At 39.4% G+C, this 18193-nt stretch overlaps 1 protein-coding gene across 1 annotated transcript in view; it reads right to left on the reverse strand.

The window, feature by feature from the left end:
• Window positions 1-12085: 12085 nt before the first annotated feature.
• LOC127669838 (STAM-binding protein-like) overlaps window positions 12086-18193 on the reverse strand; it is a gene marked incomplete at its 3' end in the record, with an annotated part of 68162 nt that continues 62054 nt past the window's right edge. Inside the window, exons 2-5 of the mRNA XM_052164091.1 lie at window positions 17538-17662; window positions 16650-16787; window positions 13200-13312; window positions 12086-12179 (exon numbers count right to left, since the gene is read on the reverse strand). Coding sequence (XP_052020051.1) covers window positions 12086-12179; window positions 13200-13312; window positions 16650-16787; window positions 17538-17662 — 470 coding nt within the window. The remainder of the gene's footprint in view (window positions 12180-13199; window positions 13313-16649; window positions 16788-17537; window positions 17663-18193) is intronic.

Here is an 18193-nt window from a genome sequence, read left to right on the forward strand (position 1 = left end):
AAGGCATTACTCTTATCCATATAAATTTGAGCTACTTAAATAAAAATAATTTTCATTTTATAAAACTTTGAAGTTTGTTAGAAATAAAAATTCCTAATCAAATATGAAAAAGAAGATAATGAAAAGAAATCCTGTATGCCGGAACATGATTTTAGCCCTGCCTCTTGTAAGGCAGGAGGAGGGAGATCAACCCAGGTCTGAGACTGTCTTGACACAATAGTGAGATCATGTTGCAAAGCTAATGATATAAACTCCAAGAAAAGTGGTTAAAAAATGATTGCATATTGAAGCTCCATGTCCATAGAAAGACCTTAAGGTCTTAGAGGATGGCCATTCCATTGCAGATAGACACCATGAAATTATGGAAGGGAAAACAATATGATCCTTAACGCCTTTCCCATAAGCTACCAGTCAGCACACACTCCCTTTCCTCAACTTCAACCATTGTTGCATCTTCATTTTAAATGCATGTACAATCATTACTGGTTGTTTCTCTTTCACATTTCCTTTTTAATTAGGTGTTTTCTTTATTTACATTTCAAATGTTATCTCCTTTCCACATTTCACCTCCCCAAACGCCCTATTCTCTACCCCCTCACCCTGCTCACTAACCCACCCACTCACATTACTCTTACTACATCACCTACACTGGGGCAATGATCCATTACAGGTCCAAGTGCCTCTCCTCTCATTGATATCCAACCAGACCATCCTCTCCTTGTGTACTCTTTGGTTGGTGGTTAAATAGCTGAAAGCTCTGAGGGTACTTGTCAGTTAATATCATTGTTCCTCCTATGGGGATGCAAACCCCTACAGCTCCTTGGGACCTTTCTCTAGCTCCTCCATTTGGCACCCTTTGCTCAGTTCAATGGTTGGTTGAGAGATTCCCCCACTGTATTTGTAAGGTACTGGCAAGGCCTCTCAGGAGACTGCTATATCAGGCTCCTGTCAGCTAGCACTGTTGTCATGCACAATAGTGTCTGTGCTTGGTAACTGTATATGGAATGGATTCCTATTTGGGGGCAATCTCTGTAAGGTCATTCCTTCCCTCTCTGCTCAACACTTTGTTTCTAGTCTTTGATTGCTGCTTCCTGGTATTGTTGTTGTTAAAAGTGGAGTTATGTTTATGTGGCTACCGTCTTATTGGTCTGTTAATGGAAGATTACATTATTGCTTTTTCTAGTGTAGTTTCCATCATTCTGTTGGAGTTTTCTATGTATTATTCTTTGAAGGGATGGATTTGTGGAAAAATATTGTATAAATTTGGTTTTGTCATGGAATATCTTGATTTCTTCATTACGGTAATTGAGAATTTTGCTGGATAGAATAGTCTAGGCTTTATTTGTGTTCTCTTAGGGTCTGAATGAGATCTGTCCTGGACCTTCTAGCTTTCATTGTGTCTGGTAAGAAGTCTGGTGTAATTCTGATAGGTCTGTATTTATTGTTTTTTTTAGAATATACTTAATATTTTAATTGAGGATACATGATTAAATTACATAAAATTTGGTCTATTAACACCACAAATAAGAAAAGTAAAACAAAATATAATGTAAACAAATGCAAAACAGAACAAGGTAAATATGTAAGAAATAAAAATAATGGTACTTATTAAAACTACATTACAAGGAATATTAAATGTGGTCACATTATTCTTTAAAAACATAAAGCTTTCCTGATCTATGAAAAAGAAAGTTCTCATAATACATTGTCTAAAAGAAACATAGACTAAAGGGTTCTGGAAGGATGTACCAAGTTGACAGTGAAAGACACAAAAATGAACTAGGGCAGCTACATCGGTTTCAGACAAAGTGGATGTCATTAATATAATAAATTGTCATTACTTAAATAGGGTTTGTAACATAAATGCTTTTCTTACATTTTGAAGGTTTACAGTTCCATGATGGAGTCACTGGAAGTGTTGAGTTCACGATTTCACTTATGCATGGCAGCTTCTTGCTGTCTTTCTACAACCATGAAACGAGCTCCTTGTCCCTCTCTGGACTGTTATTGGAGGGAAAGTGACCCAGAAGTGACATCACTGCTGGAATCCCAGCTCTCTCCTGGCAGGCTGTGCTCAGAGGGCAATGAAACCACCCAGCTCCAGGGTGCAGATGGTGAGTGGAAGGATCCTTTCCCAGATGCTCTACTCATCTTATGTCCTGTGACTCTCCCACAGTTCTTATTTTAGATTCGCTGTCTTTATCCATTTGTTACCCTATGTTCTAACAAGGAGTCTTGGAAAGGCTCCTATTCTCCCACCATTATAGTACTTTGAACTTTGAACCAGAAGTTATCTGTGATCCCAATATGAAATACCATTCTCAATATCCATTCACAAAATATTAGACAGTAGTGTGGGCCAACTGCATTTCTCATCAGACAAGTATGAAGTTTTCATTGCCTGTTGACATTTCTGGGATCTGAAGTGTTTGTCACTACTTATAGTATTATCCTTGCACTCAAAATCAGCCTGCAACTACATGCGTTCCAGAAGCAGTCTGTTCTGAACAGCCGCTCTAAAAATCAATCTGTCTATAAAAATCCAGCCTTGCTAAGGGTAATGGCAGCATTGGCATTTCTTTCCCTAGCTGAATGAGAGAACGGAGGCCTTCAGTGTCCAATTCTTTAAAGAAAGTAAATATACACATATTAGAAGCTCCAAATGCATCATTATTTATATCTTTACATTTTACATTTTTTACCATTTTAAAAGGTACAGTGAAGTCATTAATTGAATATATATTATGTTCAGGAACTTTCCCCCTGTGCCCATGTCCTCAAGGATCTTCCCCGGTTTCTCATGCATCTGATGGGAAAAAATGCAAAGATAGACAATCAGACATTATGCATGCAGAGGGACTGAGATACAGAATGTCCAACAGACAGACACACACACACACAGAGAAAAGAGATAGAGGCAGAAAGAGAGAGAGACAGAGATAGAAAGAGCCAGAGACAGAGAGACAGAAAGAGAGAAAGAGCAGCACCCAACTCCATATGAGATTTCTCCATTAAATACCCCTCCTCAGAGCTCAAGGAATCCTGAAGTAGAAAAATAAGAATAAATAATATACATACCATAGGATAGACTAGACACAAGGAGAACAAAGCCTTCTAAGTCAACTGATCAAAACTTATTTGTACACATAGACGGTGAGGCAGCAGACATTGGGTGTATTGGTATGTGCAAAGTCTTCCCAAAACCTATCTTTCAGTTTAGTATTTTATAGGACTCCTGAATGTGTAAAAATATGTCTCAGTTTCTTGAGCTCTTTTCTTCTGTTGGTTTGCCAAATCTTACTTTGTTGAGCTTTTCTGTGTGGTAACCTAAGTTTCATTCTTAAATTCAATATACAGATCTAAAAGAAACCACCTTCCTGAAATTATCTGCTGACCTCCAACCATTTATCCCTTTATGATCAATATCGAACACACAAACAAACAAATGTGAAGTATCTTAGGTGAGGGTTAGATAGATGCTTTAGTGATTAAGAGCATGCACTACTCTTTCAGAAGATCCGACTGTAGTTTTTAGTACTTCATAAGCTGGCTCACAACCGTGAAAGTAGAAGGTAACATAAAGCAACATCTGAAATTGTCTTGTGACCTTCACATTTGCATGCTGTGTGCACATATCCATCCATTGTTCAGGTGACATTCCTTACTGTATATGAAGGTGCATCTCTGTATTTTCAATTGTTAAATCTGTACTGATAAAGAGCTAAGTGATGGCAGGAGTTTGATACTGTCGTTTCTGAACCATCACTGTGCTTTAGATTTTAAATTTTGCTGATTTAAAGTTTGCTGACTTTGCTCAAAACATGAATGCCATTGCCTGATGGCAATCCAAGAGATATTCTGGCACTGTCTTACTGCTAATTGCTAATTATAAATATCTGACAGCCAATAGAAAGGTCAAAACTACTGGGATTGACCAGGGCAAGAGACAGACAGAGGGGACAAAAGCAGATGCAGGAGTATGAAAAAATACTGATGGAAGCAGAAGATAGGGAACAGAGCTGTAAACAGTGAGAACCAAATGGGTAGGTAGATTGTTGTACAACTTGAAGTAAGTTGAAATGAGCTCTCCCATCAAAATGCCTACAGCTTTGACCTATACAGAAATCTATGTTTTATTTATGCTGTAAGCTGCTCTGTGAAAAGCCCTGTTTTCACCCATGCTCACAACAATACACACCTGCAAAACAGTATGTGATGCAGCTTCTTGGGTGTATGGATAATTAAACTGATGGACAATCTCATGGTTTCCTACACAGAGGAATCCAGAGAAGCTTCCATCCCTCTTCCAAACACAATTGACCTTCCTGCCTAACAAGTGTAGCCCAGCCTTCTCACATTTCTCTCTTGCTCACATACCCTTTGAGCCTTGGTAACAGGCTCTCAGGGCAGCAATAGAGACCCTGAGAACAAAGTCTTTGATTTATTGGTTGTGCTGTATGCATAGAGGCAGAGAAGGCCCACACAGAACTAAGTACACATGTATGAATGCTCACATCTACAAGCATAATCTCTCACTCATGGAGACCCTCATCTCTGTACATACTCATGTATCACACACAATTGGAGAAACCTCCCATGACAGAGATGCACATGTAGACACACATACTGCAGAATGGTTGTTTACAATTGTATAGCCATTTACTCTACTGTACACTTGAGAAACTGCCCTGAGTCACCATGAAACCAGACTTGTATGTTAGTTCATGATAACTGTGGCATCCACTGCTTCCTCCTTTTCCTGGACTTCCATCAACCACTGTTTAATCATGTTCTCTTTCAGATATCTCTGGATAAAATAGCTAATGGTCCTGGAATGCAAACTGTATGACCAGTGTGGTAGCCAATCTTTCAGCCTTTTACATCTATCAAGATAGCAGTGTCACAGATGGAGGTAGATGCATAGTGCTCTCACAAGGCAGAGAGGGGGGAGGCATTCAACAGAAAGCAACAGGCATGCCACTTACTTCATTCAGCTTAGAATCTCTGTCTCCTCAGTTGGCTCCAGTCAGTCTGTGGAGAACTTCATCCCTCTGCTCCCTCGGAATCTCTCTTGACCAATTAAAGGTAAGTTGTCTAAGAGACATGGCAACACAGCTTGTGAGCAATGAGTATTTCTTTATGGTCACCTGTCCCTTTGCCTAACTGTGAAGTATCTTTTAGCCTCTGGTTCCTATATTGATGATTTGTGAGGTTTGGTTCTCCAGAACTTGAGCATGCTATATTAGTAACTCAGGTCTAAATAGAACATCAACATCACTGTCACTCAAACCTCACTGAAGCTGAGGCAAGAAAATCATATGGCTAGCCTGCCTTATATGGAAATTCTACCTCAAAAAATGCATGATTGTCATTCAGAAATGTCACTGTACCTGACATCTCATAGACTACAAATGCCTCTTACTATGCTAACAGGAAAATGTCAGCAGCAAGGAGGATAAACTGCTCTTTAAGTGTGTTAATGAAATCACCTGAGAGGTTCTTTGCTTGTTGATGGAGAATCACCAAAATATCAACACATTCCTCCTCTCCTCTCTAGAATTGCCTTTACTTTCGATCAGGTCTAACTATGTAAACCAAACTACCTAGATATCTTGGTATATTTCTGTCTCTATCCCAAGAAGCAGGACTTGAGATGTCTTCTGGGTGACTTACCTGATTAAACAATAGGAAAATTGGCAAGATTTCCTATCTTCCAATATCTCCAACAGGTCTTCAACTTGTAGCCACAAGGTCTCCCCAGAAAACACATTCAGAGTCTACAACATATATACTATTATTCTTTCTCTGGTTCAAATTAAGGAGAGCTAATGGATGAGTAGGAAGTCCTTACCCAACTGGTTAAAATGCTCCATGTTCTCCTTCTCTTGCTGTCTTGGGTTTTTCAGGGACTTTAAGCTTCCCCTAGAACTCCACACTCTCTACTTCCCCATGGGTTCTCTGCCTGATCCCCCACCTGACATCCAGGTACATGCATCAAGACTGAGGAAATCCAGGCAGGCTCTTGAGCAGGTAAATGCTTATAGAGTTCTACGTTTAAGGATTTCTATTTATTTTGTTTCTCAGAAGACTTTGTGCATGTGAATTTTTGGTCTATATGTAGGTATATGAATTCATTACTAGAGCCAAGGTTACCCAAGAAAATTAGGAACTGAGTAGAGAACTTATGAGCAAACATATGGGAGATGAGATCAAATAGGATCCATATTGAATGAGTTTTTTTGGAATGAGCCATGTCTGGATCCTCATGCACTGTCCATAAATTAATTTGTACTCTGTAGAGCATTGGAGATCAGAATGCTTTGTGTCCTCCTCATGTTTTGATCTAGGAACATTTACAAGTGATGACCTGGCCCCTCAGCCTAGTCCTGTACTTCTAGTACCACCTCACTTACAACTCTGCACTGGCTAGCAGCAAGTCGGTCTGGGGATTGGGTTGTGTCTATGTGTACAGGGCCAGCTGTGATATGGAAAGACCTAAACTGTGTCTTCACTTAGACCAACAAGCAAGGAGAGGTGAGAATAATAGGGAAGGATCTAATAGGAGAAGTGAAGAAAAAGTGTGTGTCTGGGACAGATGTGGAATGGAATGTAAGTATTGCAAAAAGGACACTTAGAGATTCACTTTTTGTCCTCATCTAGGCACAGACATGCAAAGGGACCAGTGGTAAGACAACCTCGTGCTGTAGTGATGTAACAGTTATCAGTGTGGCATCCTTATATGATGCATTTGCTGAGTGCGGACTTGTGGAAATATTTGAGAGTTCAGTATTCTCAGATAGCAATGGTTAGTGAGACCCTGGCTGCTCTTAAGGATCCAATAGGAATCACCCTGTCCACAGGCTTCAATATCCAAGCTGGAGACCATGAATCTTAAGTTAAAGGGAGGACCCTCTGCAGTGAACACTTGCAGCTTGTTTCAGCAACTGATGATTGTGTTCAAAAAATTCAGTCCCAGGAGTGAGAAAGTCACCTTGTACTTTTATTCAGTGAAGCCTGAAGCTACATAAACAATATAATCTAGTACTATTTCTCTTGGTTACATACCAGAAGTAGATGGTAAGAACCTACTGTTGAAGAAACCACAGTTCAGTTTTGGTCCATAGAGAAATGAACTGAGTCTGGCAGACATCTGACTGCTGCCTTGCATTCTCTGTGAAGTGTGGTGCTATACATGGGAGAGAAGTCATGTTCTGACTACTAGTGGATTTTATCTGCTATTATTCTAACGTGCTTGGTAGGATATGCCTACAGATTCAATCATGGCAGTCTTGCTATAACAGTAACCAAAACGGTCTGGTTAAAATTTTGGCCATTAGACAAGATGAAATCCATACCTAGATCTTTAACCTGGTCCTAAACCCACACTCTGGTACATAACAGATCATGAAAAGACATACTGCTGTCTTTTTGGACATACTTTCAAACTGCTTCCTCAATGTGTCCATGTTCATAGATTAGTGCTACTTTTCCCAAAGGTTAGAGAAACAACTTTTGCAGGGTGATGTGTTAAGGTATAGACTAATTTACTCTCATTGGTTTTTTATTATTATTACTTGTATTTGTACTACTCTAATTATCCTTATCATTACTATTATTACTACTACTACTATTATTAATATTATTATTTAGACGTATACCTATTTCCTTAATTACCTCGAGTTGCTGAGAGCAAATGTTAAGTGTTTGACCCCAAATGAGACATTTAAATCACACAAATACACACCAGACCTAACTACTCAGAGGCCATGGTATAACATGACCTAGAAACAGTATAAAAGGTGGAAAATAGGAGAAGTGCTTTGAAAACGTCTGTTCTGGACAGGATAAGCCATTGCACTCATAAAAACCCAGCAACTGTGTTTACTTGCACTATACCTTTAAAAAGTGAAGCCCTTACAGCATGCTATCATACATATTAAAGAAGCTCCTAGTCCAGCTTTATAAGAACAGCTAATAATATCAAGTGTTTTGGGTATGAGGAGTCATTTTTCTTTAGGGGTATAGAGAGAAGAATTTTTCCAGCATCCATGGGACACCACAGGGAAGACATGCAACACACCTGATTGAACACAGCAGGTTTTATGTTTTTTGTTTTTGTTTTTGTTTTTAAATGTTACATGTCCCTTGGCTTCCAGGGACAAGGACCTTAGCACCATGCCTGACAAGCAGAGTTTGATCATGGAATCTAACATAGTAGTAGAAAATACCTGATGCCTTCAAGTGCTCCTGAACTCGAGAGAACCTCTAGCATATGTCCTCTAGAAGCAAAACAATAAACACATATACAGAAACACACACACACACACACACACATACACACACACACACACACACACACACACAGAGAGAGAGAGAGAGAGATAAAGAGAGAGAGAGACAGAGAAAGAGACAGAGAGAGAAAATAAATGTACATTTAAAGGAGACATGATAGTTGAAGAGATTTTTCTTTTTAAATTGGATTCTGTGCAATGTGAGGGAAACATCAATGTGTTGTGATTAGCTTCACTTCTGAACAGGACCAAAGTCAGGAGCATTGAGTAGAATAGTTGACCACCCACAGGTCATAGTGAGCTTCTTTCTGCCAGTATGCCACCAGCAGTGAGTTTGTCCTGCCATCTCTTGTTGAGGACAGTATCTTTGTGTGAGGTGAATGCAAGTACTAGTCTCATTGATTAGGTCATTAAGAATTCAGGGAAGTCACATGCTGTAGGAACCATGTTCAGGCGAGCACATTACTCTGTGTAGGTCAGACAGATTTCCCTGGTGTATTGTCTTGTGTTTTGTGGCAAGATTTTTCAGTCAGTAGTATATCCATCAGGACAACTTGGTTGTAGGACTGGACAAACTGGAGCAGGTGACATGGTGTATGAGGAGTGGAGAAAGTCTTCATCTTATTTATGTTCTATAAATGTGACAAATTCCACAGGGCTGTAGTCATCTTCTCTTGTCTTCCAGGGTTTGAGAGGTGGTCACTTTGGTACCAAAGTTCTTTTCACATCTGTGATGAACTGAAGATTCAATATGCAGTGAACATCACAGTACAAAGTCAGCACTTTAATGGTGTAAGCCTGACACAGCATCATCAAAGGTTCTTCAGGGAGCCTAGCAGAAACACACATCCCTAGGATATTTTCTGGAAAATACATCTTTTTCGGTTTTCCATGATGTTGCAGTACCAGACTATAATAATCTCATGTAGGGAGACATCATATCATGCCGTTTGTACTAGAAATTCAATACCGATGGTCGACTCATTTCAGATTAAAGTCAATCCAAAAGCAATGAAGTTTCTATTGAGTCAGAAAATTCTTTTTTGTCTTCATTAATCCATTTCTCTCAGAGCAACATTCTGAGTAGATGAAAAATGTAGGCTGATGTCTGGGACCTTTGAGATGATTCCCTTCTGCAGTTGGTTAGTGAGCCTTGGAATTATAATCTGTCCCACATCTACCCTGTGACAGATGATGCAGACCAGTTTTGGGTGTACTGAATCCTTATATACAATGTATGCTTATGGTTCATGGCCAAAAATATTGTCTTAACCTCTTAATAAATATGTTTTATAACAAAATCAATTTCTAATTGTTATGAACTCCTAATACACTATCCTAACTTTAAATAAACCTCATATAGAAAAGATAGGTTTTCTTTTGGCCACCAAGTATAACCATCCAGACTGGTACACATACATGATGTAGATTAAACATTCAAGAGATAGAAGCAACATGTATAACATATTGAACATAACAGATATGTATACCACCCTACATACATACATATAACACATTCATATGTATAAAACACTCAGAGAGAGAGACATACATGTGTACAAGTACTCATGCACACACACACACACACACACACACTCACAACTGAAGGTGTTTGGGATTTGACTCATCTCAAATCTGTGACAGTCACCATGATGTTCCGGGTGGTGACATGACTGCAGTCCTGCAATTGGAGAAAAGGAAACGTGGATAAGTCGTGGTAAGCTCCAATTTTGAAACAACTTATACTTTTTATATTATAGCAAAGGAAAGTCTCATGTGATCTAGTCTACACTATGTATCCTAGAGAGCACAGACCAATCTTGGTGTTAAACTCCTGACACCTGCTCTCAAGTACTGTATTATAGGAAAGCAGCACTTAGCAGATTCCAGAAGTGGAAATGCTGGGAACTGAATAGAGAGCCTAAAGTTTAAAACACAAGCAATCTCACTGCATAGCCCTGTCCCAATCCTCTAATGTAAAAAGCTAACTGTAGAGCAATAATTGTCATCTTAGACGTGAGATTATCTTGTTGGTGGCAGCTATGGGAAAGGGGCTGGGACCCAGTACTCCTCCCTAGTTCTCCGCATGATCAGAGTCAGTGTGTCACCATATATCTTGGCACATATTTTTCAGAATCACTTGCAAAATATTGCCTTATTAACAGGATCAGTAAGTCTAGTGTATTATTGGAGTCATTGTATAAATCAGATGATAAAAGTTATCTAATAGTCTTTGAGGGATGCTTAAATATGGCATACAAAAACATGAGGAGTAATCAGTATGTCTCAGTTTGGCGACATAGTGTCAGATAGCTTTAAACTCATGATTCACCTGCTATAGCTGTCCTGCTGCTGGCTTTGTCAGTATGCTTTACATTGGCCAGAAATAGAAAGTGTTGTTGCAACTTGGAACCTTGGGATTAGATTTCTAGGCATTTTTTTTATAATCATGCAATCTCTTTCAACTTTGCAATACTTAACATTGTTATATTACAAGACAGAGCTATGCAGTTTAGAACACATCTGTTCGGATCTTCTTCCTCCCATCTGACTGAAAAATGTTCTCTGCTTTTGATCCATGAGAGTACTCAACTGGGAACAAGGGAGATGATAAAATGTGCAACAGAATCCACTGATCTTATACGGAAGCAGGCACTGCACAATCACCTGACTCCAGATCTAGGACATCTGACAAACTCTTCTCAGCACTAAAGGTACTGAACCCACAGATAACAGGCTTAAAGTGAAAATGGTATCCGCTTTCACTAGTCTACACAATGATGGTACAGAAAGAAACATAGAAATATACATGTTTTACAAAAAAAATCTTAAATTTTATTAGGTCTTAATTTTTGTTATAATCAAGAGTATAATGATGTATATATATATATATATATATATATATATATATATATATATATATATATATATACACATGTATTATGACACATATAAAGCACACATACACAGAGAGACAGAGACAGAAAGAGAGACTGACTCTTGGAATTAGCAGTCTGATATAGGATCTTAGATTACTTTGCATCTCTGTGACTGAATTTCTGGTTCTTATATATTTTATGGGAAAGGTTCTGGTCCTTTCACTATGTTGCTACATTTCCTTTGAATCTAAACTCAATGGAAGAGCCCTGGCTGATATGCAATAAAGTGAAAGAATCTTGCTATCTGGGGCTGATCTGACACACAGAGATCTGATCATACTAAGTGTGTGACCAGAGAAAATAATATGGGAGAAGAAACTACCTCCCTAGAGAGTTAGAACCATACTCTTCCAGACAAAATTCCTGGTCAAAATTTGCATAATTAACATATCTTGCATGTTTTCCATTTGCATTCAGATCGCTGACTGGGAGTTAGTTAATGACATTGATAAAGCATTAAATAAGCTAATGGATTTAATACTTTGTTCTTTTCCTCATGTTACTGGGGATGGAATTCAGAGCCTCAAGCATGCTGCTCTCACACTCTGACCCTGAAGTACACTCAAGTTTTGCTTCCTTAATCTTATCTTGATGTTATTAGTTACCCCAGATATCAGGTTTGAGGGACAGAAAGGACTAGCATCTCAGAGACAGTCAATGACTAGATTTCAAATATGAGAAAACTTATATCCACTGATACCTGCATCCTAGATATTTGGTTATTGTGAATTGTTAAGAAGAGGGTGGTGAAGATGAACTGCCAGGAGGGTAAGGAAAAAATGATGAACCCAATCAGCACTGTGTCCTGCTTGAAAACACGGCCTTGATTACTTGTACAAAGATACATACACAGAAGAGAGCTGTGTCCTGTCTGTGGGTGTGGAACCCTCTCCGTGGACAATCAGATATTTCTTGTAGTCCAATAGGTGCCAGTGTGAAAATTCCAGTTCTGAAATGAGAAAAGGCAGACACAGTTGCATACATTTGCCTCCAAGTCCTAGTTTCCTCTGTCTCTCTTTTCTACCTTTCTCTCTACCGTTTTCTTTTGTTTGTTTTCTTTTACTCATTTCTCTCTTTTTCTTAGATGTCTCTTTTTTCTTATATGTCTCTCCCTCTTTCTCTTTTACCGTCTCATCTCTCTCAAAACCTATCTCTCTTCTCGTCTTCTTTGAACAGTGTTTCCCTTCTATTTTAGTAACTGCGGACTATGTCTGCCTATTGTAATTGATCATGGTCCACGCTGTCCTCCTCCTAGACCTTGACATCCATGTCCTAGTTTTAATTATCCACTAGTTTATTAGTGTTTCTCCTTTCTTTTTTTTGATGTCTTTCCCCCTGATCTTCCATCTACACTTTCTTATTTATTTATTCATTCATTCATTCATTTATTCACTTTCCTTCCTTTTGTCATATATAAGCATCTCTGTCTCTCTGTCTCTGGATCCCTTTCTTACACGATAATCTAAGTGGGCAGAGGAAGTCAACAGTAGAAATATGTAGGAAGAACAATATAGCAATGAGTTAGGTCTGTTTAAACCAATAAATTTGAGGCAGAAGGGACAAAATTCTAAAACCAGAGCAATCTTATTCCTGTAGCACATCAAGTATACAAAAATATTATAAAAGAAAGCAGGATGATTCATTGCTTGCCCAATACTACCTCTCCTGAAGAATTCAGAGTAACACAGCATTGTGAAATAAAAGACATAAAACTCTTATACAGTGTTTTCTGTGGAATTTGTTCAATCTCTGCCTCTTGAGTAAATTTCTTGAGAGGTTGTCTTAGAAAACCAGCAGTGGTGTCATCTTATCTTTTAAGAGTGGCTGGTGATCATTAGACTATGCACCTTAAAGGAAGGCTTTCATAGCAATCAATTAAGACATTCTGTACATAGACAATTTTTAAATAGTTTGGAGCCATTGACAATTTTGTAATTCTAAATTCCAGACTTGAATCTCACATACTTACTGTTTATACTTGGGAGCACACACCACAGCTATGGATTCAGGGAGCATCGTTTGGTATGCAAAATGTGTGTGTAGATCTACACTTGACAAAAAGGCTGTCTGGGTTGGATGGGTCTGAGAAGACAAAAGAAGTCAAGAATTGTAAGTTAGCCCAGTCAGCTGTGGTTGATCCAGCAAGGAAGGGAGGCCATGGATCATTAACAATCTGTTCTCTCCTGTGATTTCCAAAATCTCTCCATGCAGAACCACATCTGTCATGTGGAAAAGGAAAATTGAACCATCTGCCTGATAATACTATGACTCTTTCCTTTACTTCCCTCCCATTCTCACTGGGCCACCAGATGTAACTACCCATCAGACAAATACATTCATGAGTCCACACTTACAGATAGTAATCACATTTCTGCACAATGAACAGAAAGTACTGCTAGAACTGAGGAGGTTCATATATAAAATGGAGGAAGACATGGTGAGTTCAAGAGAGGATTCAATTTCAGAGGAAGGAAGTGAGAAATTTGGAGCAGGCTTTTAGCAGATTCTCATTTCTATCTCTAAGTTGTGTATGCATATAGATGCATCCACCTTGAGATATTTAACAACTCTATTTATGTATGTACACTCACAAATATGCTTATATATAAAAATAATATAACTTATTTTTCCCTTTTTTTATTCGATATATTTTTATTTACATTTCAAATGATTTCCCCTTTTCTGGCCCCCCCAGTCCCCAGAAGTCCCATAAGCCCCCTTCCCTCCCCCTGTTCTCCCACCCTCCCCTTCCCACTTCCCTGCTCTGGTTTTGCCCTATACTGCTACACTGAGTCTTTCCAGAACCAGGGGCCACTCCTCCGTTCTTTTTGTACATCATTTTATCTGTGGATTATGGGTTTGGTATTCCAGTTTTCTAGGTTAATATCCACTTCTTAGTGAGTGAATACCATGATTGATCTTTTGAGACTGGCTTACCTCACTTAGTATATGATGTTATCCAGCTCCATCCATTTGCCTAAGAATTTCATGAATTCATTGTTTCTAATGGCTGAATAGTACTCCATTGTGTATATATGCAACATTTTTTGCATCCATTCTTCTGCTGAGGAATACCTGGGTTCTTTCCAGTTTCTGGCTATTATAAATAGGGCTGCTATGAACATAGTGGAGCATGTATCCTTATTACATGCTGGGGAATCCTCTGGGTATATACCCAGGAGTGGTATAGCAGAATCTTCCGGAAGTGATGTGCCCAGTTTTCTGAGGAACTGCCCAACTGATTTCCAGAGTTGTTGTACCAATTTGCAACCCCAACTCTTTTTACATATGTACACTCACAGCTATGCTATAATTTAAAACATCAAGCCTTTGACAACTAAAGTGAAATCAAAGAAAAATTGAAGAAAACAACAAACAAGAAGATACCATGTCCAAACCATCTCACAGGTCCTACAGGTCAGTAATCTGCTAACCCATTTCCTAAGAGCAGCCTTCTCACTTCAAATTCCCCTAGATTCTAGGTCCTAGATGCCTGCTTCAGTATGACCGTTATGACAGACTCCACACTGACCAATTCCTAATTAAGTGACTTCTTGTTTTGAGGCACAATATTACAGTTCAATCAACTTGGCACCAAATTCTCTACCTACAAGTCTTATCGTCCTGAATGCTGGGGGTCCAGGAGTGTGACAGTACACCCAGATTTTATGACATTATTGAACATTGCAATCTCTGCCCACCATGACTTAGAAGGCATTAAGTCAATATCCTCAGAGCTCCAGCAGGTCAAACCCGGACGTCATTCTTCCTGCATCCCTGTTATGCGGCTTCTGAGAACATCATATCCAGTTCTCCTTCACACTTGTTTCTTCTTCATCCCTATATACCCTGCTTTCCTCATTAGACATTCACCTAATCTGCCAGGGAATTGTTTCTCTTGCAGCCTGGTCTCCCTATTTACCAGGTTCATGAGCCACCTGCACGTGGCTCAGGTCCCTCTCTAGGCTTCTCACAACATCCTCCCAATGTTGATGCAGTTGGAATATCTAACATGTGCCTTCAATTCCAAACAGTATAACTGAACCCTGCTGTCAAGATCTGTCCTTTTCTGCAACCCTATTCATGTTTATGAGAGGAGCACTTCTAACTCCATGAGCCCAATTGAAATCCTGCCCAGCCTGACTCCTCAGCCTCTACCCCTATTGCCTGGGTATCTGAATTACCCTGATCCCTCCTACACACACAAACAAGACTATCACCTTCTTATCCTCATTCCATGGTATAAGCTCCCAAACCACACCTGACATTCCCTTCCCAAGGAGCCCTTCAACTCCTTAATTTTAACTTCTGGAGTATGGCTTTGGTTACATCATTCTTTTGCTCAGAATAGTCCAGAGTTTTCTCTATACTCCAAATCACTCTCCATTTTTACCTTCATCCTAGACAAGGTATGCCAGGGTTCGCTTTGGTTATATATGTGAAGATCAGGCATCCGTTTCCAAAACAAACCACAAATCCTAGCCAACAGAAATGCTCACTGATATAGGATCTCAGTGTATCTCTCTCCAATGCTATCCCCTCTCCCATAAATTTTTTGGGCTCCTCCTCCCAAGTCATCATGTCACTTTACATGTGACAGCTCTTCCTCTGCAACCCTCACTGTCCTATATTTCTCACCTGAAGTATATTGTGCACTTTGTCTCATGTGACTTGGTGCTCATTTTATGTGTGATTTCCCCTTTGAGTCCCAAGCCACAAAAGGCCAATATCAGTTGGCCATAATATATTGTTGAATTTGGCACAGCAGGAAGAATTTATACAATTGGAATGAAGAGCATCAGCACTTCCCAAGGTCTGACTAGAAGTTTTTGATCTCACAAAAAACACAAGTAATACTCCTTCTTGTGGCTTATATTCGTTGTTAGAATAATTTCAATAGTTTTGTGAACTTCAGTCTTTGAAAATAACAGAATCATCCAAGAGACTCTCTCGGCAAGTAAATGTGTTTTCTTGAAAGTCAAAAGATGTTTGCTATACATGTTCAAACACTTCAAAATCTTGCATGTAAGATCATTTCAGTGTACACAAAGGAAGTACTTCTTCATAAATAAAAACCACAATCATTAGAACAGACACTCTTGGCTTACTTAAGTTTCATCTCTACACCTTTTATGTATATGGTCTATATACATTTTCTCCTATATCCTGTCAAGCTACCATTCTCCACGCAGATTAACATAAAGTTGAAAGTTTGAACAATTACTCCTTGTAAACATAAAATACAAAGAGCTGTAAAAGTGCCAGGAAATGCTCCTTTGATTTGACCTGCACACTATTGGTTATATATGCTCAGAGCCGATGATCTGGAATGAATTGCCTCTGTGCACAGCAAGTTTTAGGTAGGCTGTTTTGAAGAAACAGAAAAGGAATCCTCATTCCCAGAGGTCCTTTTGCTTACATGTATCCATCCTAATGTAATAAGTCCCAGTCCTTCTTGAATAAAGAAGAGGTCCTCCTCATGCTTTGCACAGCAATAATCTGGGCCTCCTTCCTGGACAGGAATGAGGATATGGCTGATGTGATATTCCTCTCCAACCTGCCAGGAGAAAACAACTTGTCACAACTCTTGGAGGTCTCAGACCCATTCTCTCATACACACAATAGGCCCCAGACCAGACAGTACATGAATCTCATTTTTCTTTCTCCCTTTGTGGTTTCAAATCCTTGGCTGCTCTTGTGCTTTGCTAAGATACAGCTAAAAAGGAACAGATGTTGAGTAGAAATGTAGATGTCCAGCTTGACACCTCCTGGGCTTCGGGTCTTTCCAGTAGCAGCCAGTAGGATTGCTCAGGAGTCTAGAGATGCCTAGGAAACTAGTGCTCAAAAGCTTACCAGAGTAGATACTTAGACCAGGACCTAAAAGCCATTGATTTCTGGTTACAACGAGGCAACTTGTCTGTTTCCGTGACTTATGCCTGGCTACCTGCATTTCTGATTTCTGTTTGCATTCTTTTACTTTTAGGTAATATAGAACTCTGACACTGGGGCTCATTTGAACTTGTAAGAAGATTCCAGCATCAGTTTGCCAGTGCCTGGAATTTCTGGCACTAGCCCCCAACTAGAATGAACATTTCTATCTATAGCATTGAACCACATTGTTCATTTCAAAAGACTCTCTAAAACAACCAAATACAAAGTCATCCAATACAAGATGGCCAACCTTGTCAACCATAGTTCCTTCTGGAAGGTTATGTGTATGGATAGAGACCCTAGATATGTTCCCTGAGAGTCATGTAAAGTCAAGGGGAAAGCAACAGCCTCAAATCAGAAATGTTTATATCTTTACCAGGGCTCCACATAGAACACCACATGTCTCTATTTTTTTCTTGGTGTTCATTCCTGCTGCAGTGAGGAATTTATCGCACAAATCATGAGGGAGGACCACCTGGCGCAGGCCTCTGCCTTTCTCAACTGTAATGGAAAAGAGAGAAAAGTATGAGGAGACAGGGCCTGGTATCCCTGAGGAGAACTCAAGTCTATCACCGTAGGAAAGTAATACAAAGTCATTGAGATCCTTTTCTTCATCCCCCTCCTCATGATAGGCAGGGAGTTTTACTCCAAGCTCTGGTTACTGGTGTCTGGGAGAAGGGGCCATGGGCTTTACTGTCTACTTAAGTGGATGGAGCAATATTTTTGGATGTGACTCTTAGCTGATATAAAATTTCTCTGTGAAAGTCCTCATTGGACAAAGTCATCTCCTAACTGAGTAGAACACCATAAGCATTCAGGTAGCTATACTCTCAGAGAAAAGCAAAACTTCTGCTGTGTTTCTCCTGGCAGAGACAGGTCTCCTTGGATCTTCATTCATATCTCCAGATTTTTTGGCATTTACGCTCTGAAGTCTAGACTTGTATTTTCCTGTGTCCACCTGGACGTTGCCTTAGATCTTGACTCACACAAATGACTTACAATCTGTGACATCCTGGCATGCATTGAGTCAAA

This window comes from Apodemus sylvaticus, chromosome 1 (genome assembly GCF_947179515.1).
Source record: "Apodemus sylvaticus chromosome 1, mApoSyl1.1, whole genome shotgun sequence".
Lineage (NCBI taxonomy): Eukaryota > Metazoa > Chordata > Mammalia > Rodentia > Muridae > Apodemus > Apodemus sylvaticus.